The sequence below is a fragment of the Amblyomma americanum genome, chromosome 7 (assembly GCF_052857255.1).
Source record: "Amblyomma americanum isolate KBUSLIRL-KWMA chromosome 7, ASM5285725v1, whole genome shotgun sequence".
Taxonomy (NCBI): domain Eukaryota; kingdom Metazoa; phylum Arthropoda; class Arachnida; order Ixodida; family Ixodidae; genus Amblyomma; species Amblyomma americanum.
In genome coordinates this window covers 89,756,857-89,772,485 of record NC_135503.1, presented here as the reverse complement: position 1 = coordinate 89,772,485, position 15,629 = coordinate 89,756,857, and the positions used below count along the sequence as shown (strand labels likewise).

Genomic DNA, 15,629 nt, shown 5'->3' with positions numbered 1-15,629 from the left:
TGTTGTGGATCATGATCGTATATGGCCGTGGGAATGTGCGACCACTGGCCGTGTACCCATCTATCTGCAAATTGCAGGATGACTCTCACCGTAGCTGCCTATTTCTGCTTGGAGCCAGATTAGAAAAAAAAACTATTCATGCATTTGTAAACTTATCAGTATTGCTTCGAAAACATGAATGCATAAAGAGAATCTTTGTAATGATGCCCCGCTGACGTTCCATCACTACACTCCGTTTCATACATAGCACCAGCCAAGGTTGTGAAAGCTAGCGAGCCTGTTCGCACAGGCTAAGTCTGCCACGAAAACTGTAGTTCGTCGTACAATAAAAGCGAACACAGGCATTATTCGTTGCGACAAACCTTCAGTGTCGTAATTGGCACCTCCTGCACTTCATTTTACCTCTTTACACATGTTTGTCGTGCAACTCATCGAGATTTCTAAAAGTAAGAATATGCAAGCGGCGGTATGATACGCGGCTGGTACAGCAAATCGCTCTTACTCAATGCACACCTAAAAAGTAGTTCACACATGCAATGAAAATTGGAGCCAGAGGGCCCGAACACTGTGCGCCTCAAAGCATCGACAGTGATTTTCAATGCTACCTCTTCGTTGTATACAGCTATTCGCTTTAGTCCAAACACTCACTGAAGTTATAGAAAGAATAATACGTGGCAGAGTAATATGGTTTCGCGGAAGCACTATTTCCGCTGCCACTGCAGCGTTGCCTGCTACGTATGCAACGGAGTATATGCACCGCGAAATGGCGGTTCTATTTTCTGCACTAACTCTAGTTACCCCAAATTCAAGTGTTTTCCCGTTTCCCGCCCATTACTTTTCTTTCTGTCTTTCGTTTTATACTTTTATTTTTATTTACACATGTAACGGCTGCATTGGTCTGGTCCTTTTGGGGAAATCAGTCGGAGAACATCTATTCGAAGTCGCATTGCGCTTGAGGCATACGTCTGCAAAGTGTTTGCTTATCGGATTGCTGCAATTGTGCAGCGATTGTAGCCAGTAGCTTCTACGAAGGCAGATTGGACGTTTATATATATATATATATATATATATATATATATATATATATATATATATATATATATATATATATATATATATATATATATATATATATATATATATATATATATATATATATATATATCCACCTCTAATCAGAAGCAATCATTTTATTCTGGCTAGGGAGGTGGAGCGATTTTGCTACGCTGGAAACTTGGCCGCTGACTCTAGCCTGATTTCATGCACAAACAGATGAGAGAACGGACAGAGAGAGAACTGTAAGTCTGACTGCAGAATGTATGGCGCAAAAAGGAATAAATGCGCGGTTAAAAAAGCATTGCGGTCCTACTGAACGAGGAGTTAGATCACAGGAAAAGCAAACGGACCCGATGTCTTCATCGAAGTACTCCATTGGATCTTGTTGCTTCCAGCGGGGGGACCCTTTGCAGTGCTAAATTGTTTGTTTTCTGTCTGAAAACTACGTTGTTAAAACAAACCCAGACTTGGGAGCTCTCGGACAGAAATAAACAATAAAGGGCGGAACTAACGTTCCGCTCCATCGGAGGACGGCTTTTGTTTCTAAGAGTGGACAAAAACAACTCAGTCGCAGGCTTTTAGCAGCGCTGCCTCATTCCAACCATAGTCTTTCTCAGAAGGAAATACGCTGAATCATTGGCTGATTTGAGCTAAGTGCTCCTAGGCCGGAAGTTTACGCTTAAACCTCCAAAGGAGATGGCCCCAATGAGAGTCTGAATCGGCGCTCTTGGTGCTTCTCGATTGGCAGTTTGCGTCTAAAAGAGAAGACATTCTAGTCGGCTTAGTGCTTCAAGCGCGCCGCTAGAAGGGCACCCAAAAGGAAATCGTTGTTTCCGTTCATTCGCTCCTGCGAGAGTTGCCTCACCTATTGAATTCCTTATGACTTCGCTCAAGCGGATTACTTGCCAGCCTCGCGCGCCGACTCCAGGATTCTCTTGGCAAGCTGAGAATGCGGTAGGAAGTGAGCGTGCTTGATGTGCTCCCACCGCTAAGCTCTGTTTTGCTTTAAGTGGAACGCAGGTGCCTTTTAGCCTTTTACATAAGCCTGGATGGTTTTTACTGGGCGCTATTTCGTTTCATTCCATGAGGCTCCTGGGCTTATTCGGCTTTCTGCTTACCTGCCCTCTCTACCTTCGAGCTAAAGGCTTCGGCATTGTTTTTGTTGCACATCTTAGTACTTAAAGAAACGTGGCATTCCTTGCTAATGGTACAGCTGCGTGTGTCTCAGATTACGCTGAATATCCTTCTTAATGGCTTTTATGATGGCAAACTGTTATGTTGCTGGCTGCAGGAATATTTTTTCTGCGTGTCTCTGCTGTCTGGAAGGAAATAAAGGTACCATTCTGCACGAATTGAAATGTGTCCTTCTATTTGTAGCAGGTTCGATTAATTATTCCACAAAAAATGCCACCCATATAATTTATATTCGGCTTGTCCATTTGCCGATACAACACTACATGTCATACTCTCCTCCCAGCACAAACATGATCCGGCAAGCAAGTGATTCTGCGGCAGCTATTAGAATTATCTACGTGTGGGACACATATTTGGTGGACCCCTATATGGTGTAGCGATGTATGATAATTTTTGTTTGTTTCGCTACCTTTGTTCAAACTTCAAAAAAAAAAGGTGAAGGAAAAAAACGTAATTATGACCTCAGTTGGTTACAACTAGATGTGCTCGCCGCAATACATAAAAAAAATAGTTTTAGGCAGCGATGTAGGTGGTATCCGAAAAATATGTCATTAAGAAATTCTTTCAGAGCTGCAAGAAATAGAGACACGGCACTTTCTCGATTAGCAAGAAGAAACCAGTACCAGAAGCAGTTTTATGATTCCAGGAATGACTCGGGTAAAACATTGCAGCTGGTAAATGAATTACGAATTTACAAGTCCTATGACACGCAAGGGGTTGTTGAGCGAAATTTTGGCCCTGTAGGCAGCGATCTTGCTGATCCATTTACCCTGCATTTTTTATCTTTGCACAGCCTTCAATCCTCGAGTGTTTCTTCATCGGCGCGAATGCGTATTGTCGCTATCTCAGAGTCTGCTTCCTGCCTGAAATGAGCGAAGCTGTTGTGCGGGAAATTTTGCAATCATTCAAGAACGTCCGCTGGCATCACTGGCATTCATATGGAGGATATTGTTGAAATTTAGAGGTCCTGAAAGATGTCCTACTGTGTATGATAAACAATATCATTGCGACGTGCAAAATTCCTGATTGTATGAAACGTGCAAGACTTATTCATGTGCCAAAAAAGACTGATTCGTCAGAAATGAAGAACTACCATCCGATATCTTTGCTGCCTTGTTTGGCGCAAATTTTAGGAAAACAAACATCTGTTCACAGTTATGCATAGCTTCCTGGATATACATGATATGATTTCAAACAGTCAGTACGAGTTTGTGGCAGGAAAAGGCACACTGAGCCTGCTGCAAGACGTCTCGGATCTATTGTACTCTACTTTTGAACTTAATCAGGTTGCCTGTGGTCTGTTCTTAGATGTGTTCAAAGCATTTGATTCAATAGACCATAAATAATTTTTTTTTTTTTGAGGGGGGGGAGGAAAATGGCGCAGTATCTGTCTCATATATCTTTGGACACCTGAACCGCGCCGTTAAGGAAGGGATAAAGGAGGAAGTGAAAGAAGAAAGGAAGAGAGAGAGGTGCCGTAGTGGAGGGCTCCAGAATAATTTCGACCACCTGGGGATTTTTAACGTGCACTAACATCGCACAGGACACGGGCACCTTAGTGTTTTTTCCTCCATAAAAACGCAGCCGCCGCGATATTGCTTCATGAATTGCATCTTTATGGTTTCCGTGCCAAGTTTCATGAGTTTTTGAAGAGATACTTGTGTCGTCGCTCCCAGCTTGTTTGTATCGGGAAAATACAGAGCTCCCCCGTAGAACAATAGTGTGGTGTTCCGCAGGGGTGTATCGTGTGACCCTTATTATTTAATTTCTTTGTGAATGACTTGAAACAAACTATAACTTTGTCGCGCCAATCAGTATGAGGCCGCCACGATGAAGGAAATGATTGATTTACTGGCTGAAGTGCTAGAACGTCTGATGGCGGGGAGCCGAACGGCGCGTGACGCCGGCACGAGGAGCGAGCTCAATTCCACCGCACTTCGGCGTCATCACCTTCGACCGCTGGTGCTGCTCCTGCTGCGTAAGGCCGCTGCTGCTGCTATAACTTCATGTAACCTGTGTCAATATGCAGATGACACCCTTCTTATTTCAAGCTATATAGACTATTATGCCTGTGTTGAGATGCTCCAAAAAGACGCCACTGCTGCATTATACTGGTACGATTCTAATCTAATCAGTATAAATAACGCAAAGACCTAGCTAGTGTGTTATAGAAGCCCACTGAAGATTCTCAACATAGATGCTCCTGTAAGGTTGCATTCCTCTAACTGTAGTTCCTGTCAATGTTCGCCGGTTCCCTATGACGAAATGGTAAACTACATGGGTATTTACCTTGACTGTGACTTAAGTTGGCGCTCCAACTTCTCTGTGTATGTAAACAGAGAACTGTGTCATGCCTTTTGTATAATGTCAAATTGTACATGTCTGTTTCAGATAGAATGATGATACATCACTCGTTAGGCTACTCAGTGCTGCGATATGGTATTTGCTATTTCTTTAATTGTGCGAAATTCTTGAAAACGCGGGTTAATAATTTGTTAAAGAATGAAATACCAGAGTAAAAAACGAATATATCGAACAAATCAGTTGCCTACGCAATAACCACCACTTGCAAAGATTTAACGGTTTAAATATGAGTCTTGCCGGAGCTATTTCTTCTCCACCTTGTTCTGGAAGAACAACCTGGGTGTCTCGAACCTCTTCGGCGGCTGCTTTTTAAACAGCCGCCTACCAGCGTAGTGGAACCTAAGCGGCGGCTGCTTTCGAAACAGCCGCGTACCAGCGCAGTGGAAACTAATCGGCGGGGAGTGCGTTAAAAAGTGTAGCGTACGACACTTCTATGTCTAAGGAAGATTTGTTTCTTAGCTTTAGCTTCTCTAAATTTTATAATGCATTTATTCAGCATGCCATCGTCAGGCATATGTGGACTGAAGAATTCAGGGTTGAACGCTCCTCTACTAATAACCTCAGTACTGCATCCATCTTTGAAGTACCCATTACGAGAACCAAATAGAGCGAAAGTCAGCGCAGCTTTTATGTCCCAGCAGTATTTAGGGGACTCCTAATGAGATAGGGGTCTTCAATAATAAGAGGACAGTCAAGAAAGCCCTCTTCAACTACACAGTCTCGGGATTCTGATGTGTATGAGAGAGCGAAAAAAATAAAAAGCGGGGAAATGCTCCACATGTTTTTCTTCGAACACACTTTTTTGTGTGCGTAGGGTACAATAATTTCATTTCCATCGTTTTTCTGTATAAGTGCGCAATCACAACCGAAACGGTTGCCTTCATTCCTGCTCTCAAATGAGTTTTACTGTGTCTCCTTGATTCAGTTTTTTTCTTTCTTACCTTTAAATTTCCAATTGAATATCAGGATTCTCTATAGGTAAAAAAGATCTGCCGCCTGCTTCCCGGTTTTCCTCAACAAGCCAATGATGGCATTGGCATGCCCGGAATTGATGTTCGGTACTGCCTGACAAAATTAAAGTGTTATAATTATTATTATTCTTATTATTATTATTATTAATATTATTATTATTATTATTATTATTATTATTATTATTATTATTATTATTATTATTATTATTATTATTATTATTATTATTATTATTATTATTATTATTATTATTATTATTATTATTATTATTATTATTATTATTTGTGGTGCTGAACGATGGGAGAGTAATACTTGAAATAATCAGTTGCTTAAAGAAAATTATTTCCTTCTTTAAGCAACAAATTAATTCAAGTATTATTCTCCCATCGTTCAGCACCAAAATTTAAAAAAAATATTAATAATTTATAAGCATACCTCTATGCACTTTGGTTTTGGTGACTGTTGGCTTCCTTCATAAGTGTTTGTGTACATGTATGTATGTATATATATATATATATATATATATATATATATATATATATATATATATATATATATATTATATATATATATATAGGGTGGTGCTGGTGAACACTCTCAAGGTTCGCGTACACCAAATAAACATAAATACCCACGAGAGCAGCAGGTTGGACAGCCGTCGCCGTAGCTCAGTTGGTAAGAGCACCGGACGCGATATTCGGAGGTCGTGTGTTCGGATCCCACCGGCGGCATGGTTGTTTTTTCTGCTGCTTTGTAAGTAATTTTCTTTAAGCGATTTATTAATCCAAGTAATATTGTGCCAATAATAATAATAATAATAATAATAATAATAATAATAACGTTCCCCTATGCCCCTTGGTTTCGGTGACTGTTGGCTCCCTTCACACACACATATATATATATATATATATATATATATATATATATATATATATATATATATATATATATATATATATATATATATATATATATATATATATATATATATATATATATATATATATATATATATATATGTGTGTGTGTACAGTGAAAATGTCACAACTGGTTCGATTATCTAGGTTTATTCACCAACAACGGTTTCAGACGGTGGACCGTCCTTAACCCTGATGAAGGACGGTCCACCGTCTCAAACCGTTGGTGAGTAAACCTAGATAATCGAACCAGTTGTGACCGTTTCACTTTGCACATATATATATATATATATATATATATATATATATTAGCAGACAAGTTAAAGGAAATGAGGGGCCCGTTTGACAAATTTATGAAGGGAGCCAACAGTCACCGAAACCAAGGTGCATAGGGGAACGTTAAATTTTTTTTTTAATGTGTTACTCTTATCAGTGGGATAATAATACTTAGGTTAATAAATCGCTTAAAGAAAATTACTTATAAAGCAGCAGAAAAAACAACCATGCCGCCGGTGGGATCCGAACCCACGACCTCCGAATATCGCGTCCGGTGCTCTTACCAACTGAGCTACGGCGACGGCTGTCCAAACTGCTGCTCTCGTGGGTATTTATGTTTACTGGGTGTACGCGAACCTTGAGAGTGTTCACCAGCGCCACCCTAGACCATAGCGGCGGACGTAGCACGTCCTGTAATACCGCGAGCGGGACGTAGAACGTCATCTAACGGCGAGGGCGGAAACTGTGCGAGAGCCCTCTTATGCTACCTATGGCATCAAGACTGCCAGAACCGAGACCCTCGTTAAGCTATTAGCAGACAAGTTAAAGGAAATGAGGGGCCCGTTTGACAAATTTATGAAGGGAGCCAACAGTCACCGAAACCAAGGTGCATAGGGGAACGTTAATTTTTTTTTGTTTAATGTGTTACTCTTATCAGTGGGATAATAATACTTAGGTTAATAAATCGCTTAAAGAAAATTACTTATAAAGCAGCAGAAAAAACAACCATGCCGCCGGTGGGATCCGAACCCACGACCTCCGAATATCGCGTCCGGTGCTCTTACCAACTGAGCTACGGCGACGGCTGTCCAAACTGCTGCTCTCGTGGGTATTTATGTTTACTGGGTGTACGCGAACCTTGAGAGTGTTCACCAGCGCCACCCTCGACCATAGCGGCGGACGTAGCACGTCCTGTAATACCGCGAGCGGGACGTAGAACGTCATCTAACGGCGAGGGCGGAAACTGTGCGAGAGCCCTCTTATGCTACCTATGGCATCAAGACTGCCAGAACCGAGACCCTCGTTAGGCTATTAGCAGACAAGTTAAAGGAAATGAGGGGCCCGTTTGACAAATTTATGAAGGGAGCCAACAGTCACCGAAACCAAGGTGCATAGGGGAACGTTAATTTTTTTTTGTTTAATGTGTTACTCTTATCAGTGGGATAATAATACTTAGGTTAATAAATCGCTTAAAGAAAATTACTTATAAAGCAGCAGAAAAAACAACCATGCCGCCGGTGGGATCCGAACCCACGACCTCCGAATATCGCGTCCGGTGCTCTTACCAACTGAGCTACGGCGACGGCTGTCCAAACTGCTGCTCTCTTGGGTATTTATGTTTACTGGGTGTACGCGAACCTTGAGAGTGTTCACCAGCGCCACCCTCGACACCGGCGGCATGGTTGTTTTTTCTGCTGCTTTATAAGTAATTTTCTTTAAGCGATTTATTAACCGAAGTATTATTATCCCCCTGATAAGAGTAACACATTAAAAAAAAAAATTTAACGTTCCCCTATGCACCTTGGTTTCGGTGACTGTTGGCTCCCTTCATAAATAAATAAATATATATATATATATATATATATATATATATATATATATATATATATATATATATATATATATATATATATATATATATATATATATATATATATATATATATATATATATATATATATATATATATATATATCAATTACATGAATAATAGGCAATGAAGATTCTCTGACGCTAGACAGGCCGAGGAAAGGAGCTGGCGGAGGCGAAAATAGGCACCAAGCAATCCGTTTCTGCTTCTTCTACGTCTGCGTGGTGTGGCAAAGATTTGGGGCAGCAGTTATTGATGCAGCCTGCGGGTGCGGTTATTAATCGCTGTGATAGCCTGTGGCATCAATATCTCTTTCCCTTTGGGTCGTAAATTCGAACACAGTCAATTGACAGTAGACGAATCTGCGAGGTTGTCCTAAGTAACTTTTTGTGGGAACTCTATATATAAGCGCCCATACCTACACGTACCGAAATAACCTTATATATACGGTGCTTACGACCGGCGACAATCATTAGCAGCAGCATAACAACGCCCATGGCTGTTTAAAATCCTCCCTCATACACCTCCTGTTAAATGTGTTTTTACTACAAGCAGGCGACGGATGACTGAATTGATTGCGCGCAGCTTAACCAGCAATGGCGTAGAGGACCCAACAAATCGTGCTCACGGCCCCTGCCATGGGGGGGGGGGTCGTTTTATTCTTCTTTTTTTTAGCGTAAAGCATAGAAGTTTGCGTCCTTCCGTCTGTATGTAGCATATATTCCATATTCTCCGCCTACGACCTGTATACACCCAGCATGCACTGTGTACGGCGGGATGGGGGCAATTAATACAGGGTATTCCTACTGCGATGGCACACACTTGGAGAAGCTCTGTGTTGGACGAAGGCCATGGACTGTTTCAAACTTCCCCTTCTCCATGGTCGAAATAATCGCATATCTTTTGCGTTCTGTCAGAGTCCTACAGCCATGCCGACTGTAAATAATTAGCGCAGATCTGTTTTTAAACACTAACTACACTTAATTAACAGCCAGCGAATCCTCCAGGTTCGCTCCATTCCTAGAGCTATGCTACAGCATAGGTCACTTTCCTAACGCGTGCAAGGTTAAACTGGCGTCAGCTTTTAAGGAAATTGCTGTCTCTCTACGGCTCGAAAAATGCCATACATTCAGCACAAATTACATTATAACTCCAAGTACCTTCAAGAACTCATCTTTTTGCTTGCACTACCGAGATAGTTAGCACGTTGTTCCTCGTAGCGAGACATTCCGCAAGCAGTGATTCCTAGGTGTTCATGCCATATTTCATACACGAAGGCTAATTGTTTTGTTGGTCTAGGAGAGAAGAGCAGTCCGGTCGTTCGGGTTCTGGCGCATTACCGAAGTTTCGCGTGACTAATCACTTTACTGAACTCGGCATTGTGGCAGAGTGGCTGTAAATGTAGTTACCACCGAGAAACTATTTCCAGAAACGTTTATACGTCACAGCCCCGCAGGCTTCCCGAAGTTAGGTCCCCGAAAACCGCGGTTGTATGTTCCTAGGTTTTAGGGGCAGCCATTCAGCTGAATGCCGCGTCCCCAAAACCACAGCGGCGAGGCGAACACCTTTGTATTGTACGCACGCGCTCTCCCTCACGCGTCGCCAACGATAAAATACGCTATTCAAAGTAACGGCTTCGCTACTTGGCTTAATGCTCGTTCAACTACGTTCCCGAGGGGAAATAGTATTCGCGGCATTGTTCTGCAGAAGTATCCTCGATGTTTGTAACGAGACACTTTGGCTCGCACCCGTAAATGTGTCGCGCAATAAGGAAAGACATTAACGCGACAGTGCCTGGGAGGCACTGGGTTTTTCGTCCTTAGAGCGCTTTTGCACGCAGCGCGACAGAAGGCGTAGTGACAATTGCCGAAGACGGGGAAACCTTGCAGCAAAGAAAAATATAGTTACCCTCTCAAGACTTGCGGTTTCAGCAATGGGTGCGTAGCTTTGCAAGAATTGTCGTGTGCAAACGTGGGGAACTGGGAATCTGGAAACTTTCGCGTTCCAGATTTAAACGCGTGAAACTCGGCCTGTTCTCCTACTACTTGTCAACCTGGTAAAGCTCCCCGGAAACAAAGCAAGGAAAGGTGGCAGGGGGGGGGGGGGGGGGTAGCGCGAAGATATTCCGCGCCCTGGGAACTGCGCTCCGGTAATATATCTGCTCGAAAGAGCGCCCCCGCTGACTATGGGTGTTTTGTTGTTCCCGAGGCGGCGAGGCTTTGGCTGCACTGTTGTGCGCTCGGGAAGAGAATGTCAACCAGAGGGCGAGAAAAAACTTCCTTTCAGGAGACCCGCGCACTTTGTCTCGGAACGACAGCTCGATTCCCTTGTGCTGCGAGCACCTAACAGCCTGCGTTGTATACACGGCTTCTCCGGGTGCATATATGCCATACTCGAAAAACGTGACCGTCTTTGTTTTCCTCTCCCTACGCGATTTCGCTGCGCAAAGCGGAGCTCTGTGGAGACTTTTGGACAACGTGCAGGGGAAAACGTTTGAAGGGTTGTATAAAGTGCAATATGTTAAACATTGGCCCGTGAAATGAGAACAGATAAGAAACGGCACGGCTGCTAAACTAGAGGAAATATGAGATGGCTCGTTTCAATAAAACTTCTATCGCTCGTGGAAATGTGACTTTCTGATGACTTATGAACAAGAGCAGCCGTTATCCCCGGACTGCCCTGAACTGTCATTGCGGGCCTCGCACAATAAATTTGGCTTCGTCACGTCGTTCGTGCTTCATGGGAGAAGCAGAATTTCGAGTCCAGCGTGTAAGTCCATCCAAGAGAAAGCACTCAGAGACGATTATGGCTGCTTTGAGGCCGTGGCGATATGACACGACATTGAAAGCAGTGCTCATGTTATTGGGATAAGAAAGGGAGTAATGAACAATCGGAAAGAGCTTTGCTACGGTTGTGCGGTATACCTGACTCGAGAGAGCAGTTCCGCTTACAAGTTTTTTTTTCGTTTTTTGCGTGTGTAATTATCGGAAGGCTGCAGAATTAAATAGTGGAATCACGTATGTGACACTGCAACGTTATAAATATTATTTCTTGTATTGTTTTATAGACGCTTCTCTGCTGTAGAAGCAGTGAGTAATAATCCTGTTGAAAGTTGAGAAAAAAGCGAAAACTGTCTAAAAAACACACACAATAAGGGGACGCCTAAAGTGTTTCATACATCCCCTTTTGTGCCACAAGCGATTGAAGATCAATAAACTAACTTTTCATATTCTATGTTTGTCAGCCAAAGTGCACTGCTCTTCAACGCAGTACCGTTTAATGTACGTGAAACAAATAAACTCGGAAAACGATTATTGTGCAAAGCGTTCGTATATGCTACTTTGCGAAGAAAAGATTTCAGAGCCGATGCGCGTTCAACTCATTATGAGGAATGGTATGTTTATGTGGAAAAATGCTAGAATAGGAAACGAACAGCACATTTTAGGCCGCTTAATTGCTCCGATATCTTCGAAGCAGAAAGTCCTCTCACTAGACCCTATGCTTATTTTCTATCAAGAGTGCTTGCGAGATAGAGAACCTCTCAGTGCACCGATTAATACCACTAACTGCACGTTGACATATACGGTATATGGCAGAAAATCTAGGCTGGCCCAACGTCATCAAAACTACTAGCATACTGAGGTAGGGATTCATTTGTGAATCGTTATGACAACAATTTGGGCGAGGCCACATCGAAAAAAATGTCACTGAAAAAAAAAACAAGACTAAATCAGTAATCCGCGGTACTCTCATGCGCTACACTTGTATCTGTACCAGGAGTAATAACTTCTTTTGCTTTCTCGAACTAGCTTAAATAGCTTCCGGGTTTCTTTTTTTGTGTGTGTGTGGCAATCTCAGCGCTGCCGTTGTATTAACGAAAAAATAACTGCATCTGACTTATCTTGTCCCTCGTCTCAAATTTTGTTATTTTCTTATGGTTTATCAAATATACGCCCGCTACAATTTTAATATTGACATTATTCTATCCCTCTCGTACAATTCACCATAGCTGAAAGGTGTTACTAGGTACTACCGTTGATTATATGTAGTAATTCTACTATGGCGCGGTCAATATGGTCCGCGACCATGCAAAGAATACATCTTAGTGTAGGTGTTATAGAGACAGATATACAGCACGCTGAGTATCCTTCACACTAGGTTAAATAGCGACGTTAATAAGCTCAACATTTTCTTCCTTAGGAGGCGGACCTGGCAATCGGAGACATTACGATCACGAGAGAGCGTCTGGACTACGTCGACTTCACGACGCCTTTTCTGCAGGTACGTGTAACAATTCATGCAGTTCTCACATTGGTCTCTAGCACGCGACAGCTCCCTCGCGTCTACAGAAGAAAGAATCCAAAGAGCTGCCGCCTGCTGGTGGCGGTGAAAAGCATTTATTATTCTATATATACAGAGAGGTGCTCGGGGAGAGGGCCCTAGTGGGTCCCGCCCCTTACAATAGAAGGCGGAATCCCTCATTCCGGGACCCCACTGGTCCTGACCGCTTCGCAGGTCCGCCGAACCAGGGCCTGTTGGGCCGATACTTCTTGGCAGGCGAGCAGAGCCGCCTCCCAGTCCTCTCGGGTAGGGGAAGGGGTGATGGGGAGGAGGGGGGGGGAGAGAGAAGTAATTGGACTGCATGCCCAAGCCATGTGGAAGGTGTCGGCCACCTTCCCCTGGAAGCGTTTGGCTGTCTTGCCACTGAGTCTATTTTAATAGTTTCGGCAACTTACACGAACCAGAGCTTCGACTGAATTAGTACAGTAGCAGGCGCTACACTAGCTGGTGATAGAAAAATGCATCGCTTTTTTCACATTCTAGGGGGCGCGCGAACTGCAAACGAATCCTGATATTTATGGACTCAGATACACATGGAGCACAAGAATGAAAAAGTGCTTGCGGTTCAAAGAGTAAATAACGAAGATCACTTTTTGGCTTATGGTCAACTTTTTGAAATCAACACAAACTATTGGGATGAAGCTAGTTCATTTCATAGTTAATTATTTATTTTTTATATCGACGCGTAAAACTTGACAATCTATCATTGCTAACAGTTTCATAGTCGAGCAGGTATTTTAATACTACCGCAAGAAGTAGTATTTTTTGATGAAATCATCGCCAACACCGTGCAGTTATAGTTTTCTGTGACGCTTATACAACGTGGATTAATATGTGACTCTTCTATACAAATCATGGAGCTGCATTCGATGCAACTACACAGTATATGCTTGTTAACTTTGGCAAAAATTTGTTGGTAAAATAGCGAGTATTCCTAACCCGCATCTCTAAAATGGCAGTGAAAGGAAAGATCCAGACATCAGGAAAACATGTGCCCAGTTGTTTTTAACCACACGCTCTCGTAGCCCGCCACATTTACGTAATCAATTGTCATTAGGTTAGTTTCTTGAAATAAAGTAAAGTCGAAAGACACAAACTGCTCTGCAACAAAAGAAAACTTCAAAGTAGTTGCCGTTCGGAGTTGGATTTTGTATCGTCAGTGTGCATATAATATGCGCACAAAAGTTTGCACGCAATGCGCCTCAATTTGCAATTGAATTCCAACAACATTGTGTAATTCATTCCAAAAAGCCGCCACAAAAGGGTCTAGTTTAGAGCGGATTGTCTGCGGCCTTCATTGCTGCTTTTGAGGTAGTCATAATACGTTTTGAAAATGAACCTATTCGACCCAACAGCAATATCCAATATGCCGGCTAAACACCCAAGAAGAATACCCTTTAATTTTCGCTTGGATATGTACAAGGGTTTCTATTCGGCGGCTTGGAAATCATCAAACTGTGTGACTGATTAGTAGCTACATACAGTACATGGATTATTACTGGCGACTGTAACCTCTCCACATTGCCTGCGGTAGCAAAAAGCGACTTCTTTAAAAAGAAATCTTGTATCAATCGGTTTCTATCGTGATCCGCGGCGTTTTAAAATGCATACGAACTTTGATTGGCTGACTTGTTTCAGCCGTCTGGACACAAATTTTTACTGGATTCATTCCCGATAAGATTAAGTGGCTGTCAGCCATGATACCGGATTGCAACGACAGCATACCTACTTTTTTTAAGATCAGAAACGCTAGGTACCTCTTTTTGACCAAAATTTGTTTTAGAGATGAGCTGGTCATTCTTTCAGCATTTGTGGAAGTCGTTTCTCTGTTGACGTCACTTCAAGCCCGGAGGATAAACTTCAAGGGGCTGTAAAGAGGCTTTCTGATGCAGAATTAATGCTTCTTTGAGCAGATCTACAAAAGCAAGATTGGAGAAAAACAAACGCTAAGTAGGCTCCTGTCCTCACTCATGTCAGAAGCCAGCCGGCTGAATCTGAATGGAACATTGAAAAAGCCCAGAGAGGGTTGATAGGAAGACCTTCTGCGGCTCACATAAATAGCTTGCCATTTTCTTGCGTGTTACGGGTATTCTGCCTGGCCTGCACTGATCTCATCAACTGCTTCACGCGATCATATTTTGCTCCGTCGAAAGCGCGGGAAAGCTGGTTGACTGGAAGACGCAATTGTGTGCCTTCCAGCTGCTCTGTCCGTAATGCCGATTTCCTGCCAGATGCCTGGCTTTCGATACTTTTTCATTTATCTCCTCGGTGAAAGATTTGGATTGTTCGCTTTTTACTCGAGAGATAAACCATCGCCGTGCGCCATGATTCCATGTACTGCAGTCTTGCGAAGCTTGGTCCAAAACGTGACGTTCACTTCAGGACCATTACAACAACCGATGACGTCAGGACTCCGTTCCTGGCACACTAAAGTCCTGCCGTCAGGTCACAGCTCTCAAATTTCTGTAATTTACATCTTAACGTTAGCTGCATTTATCATTAATTCCATTGATTGCCTTGGAAAGGCTATGAAATTCTCGGCCTTACAAGCTTTTAGTATGCACTGAAAACTACATTATACACGCGGTGCGATGTGTGACTTTCGATGCAGCCGTTTGTTGCTAGGCAACGCTCTTTATCTTTTAGCCTTTCGCCAGCATCGAATATTGCTGAAATGGATAAGCTGCCATTGTGATTATTGATTTCAAGGGTTTGTGCGATAGCGAACCTTACTATGCTCTTCTGCACGCTGCTGAAGCTCCTAATATTAGCAGTCGCCCATTTCAGCAGATAGCCACTTCTGACGACAGCTTTCCTCTACAATGTCCGAGATTAGGCCAACAGCTTCTGATTAAACTTCGCTCATGGTGGTGGAGCAGCGATACCAGCGCATTTCAACATCGCTTTTATCATCCTTCATA

At 42.7% G+C, this 15,629-nt stretch overlaps 1 protein-coding gene across 1 annotated transcript in view; it reads left to right on the top strand.

The window, feature by feature from the left end:
- The window catches only part of LOC144097316 (glutamate receptor ionotropic, kainate 2-like), a 481,864-nt gene that overhangs the window by 424,708 nt on the left and 41,527 nt on the right, over positions 1-15,629 (top strand). Inside the window, exon 12 of the mRNA XM_077630058.1 lies at positions 12,568-12,648. Coding sequence (XP_077486184.1) covers positions 12,568-12,648 — 81 coding nt within the window. The remainder of the gene's footprint in view (positions 1-12,567; positions 12,649-15,629) is intronic.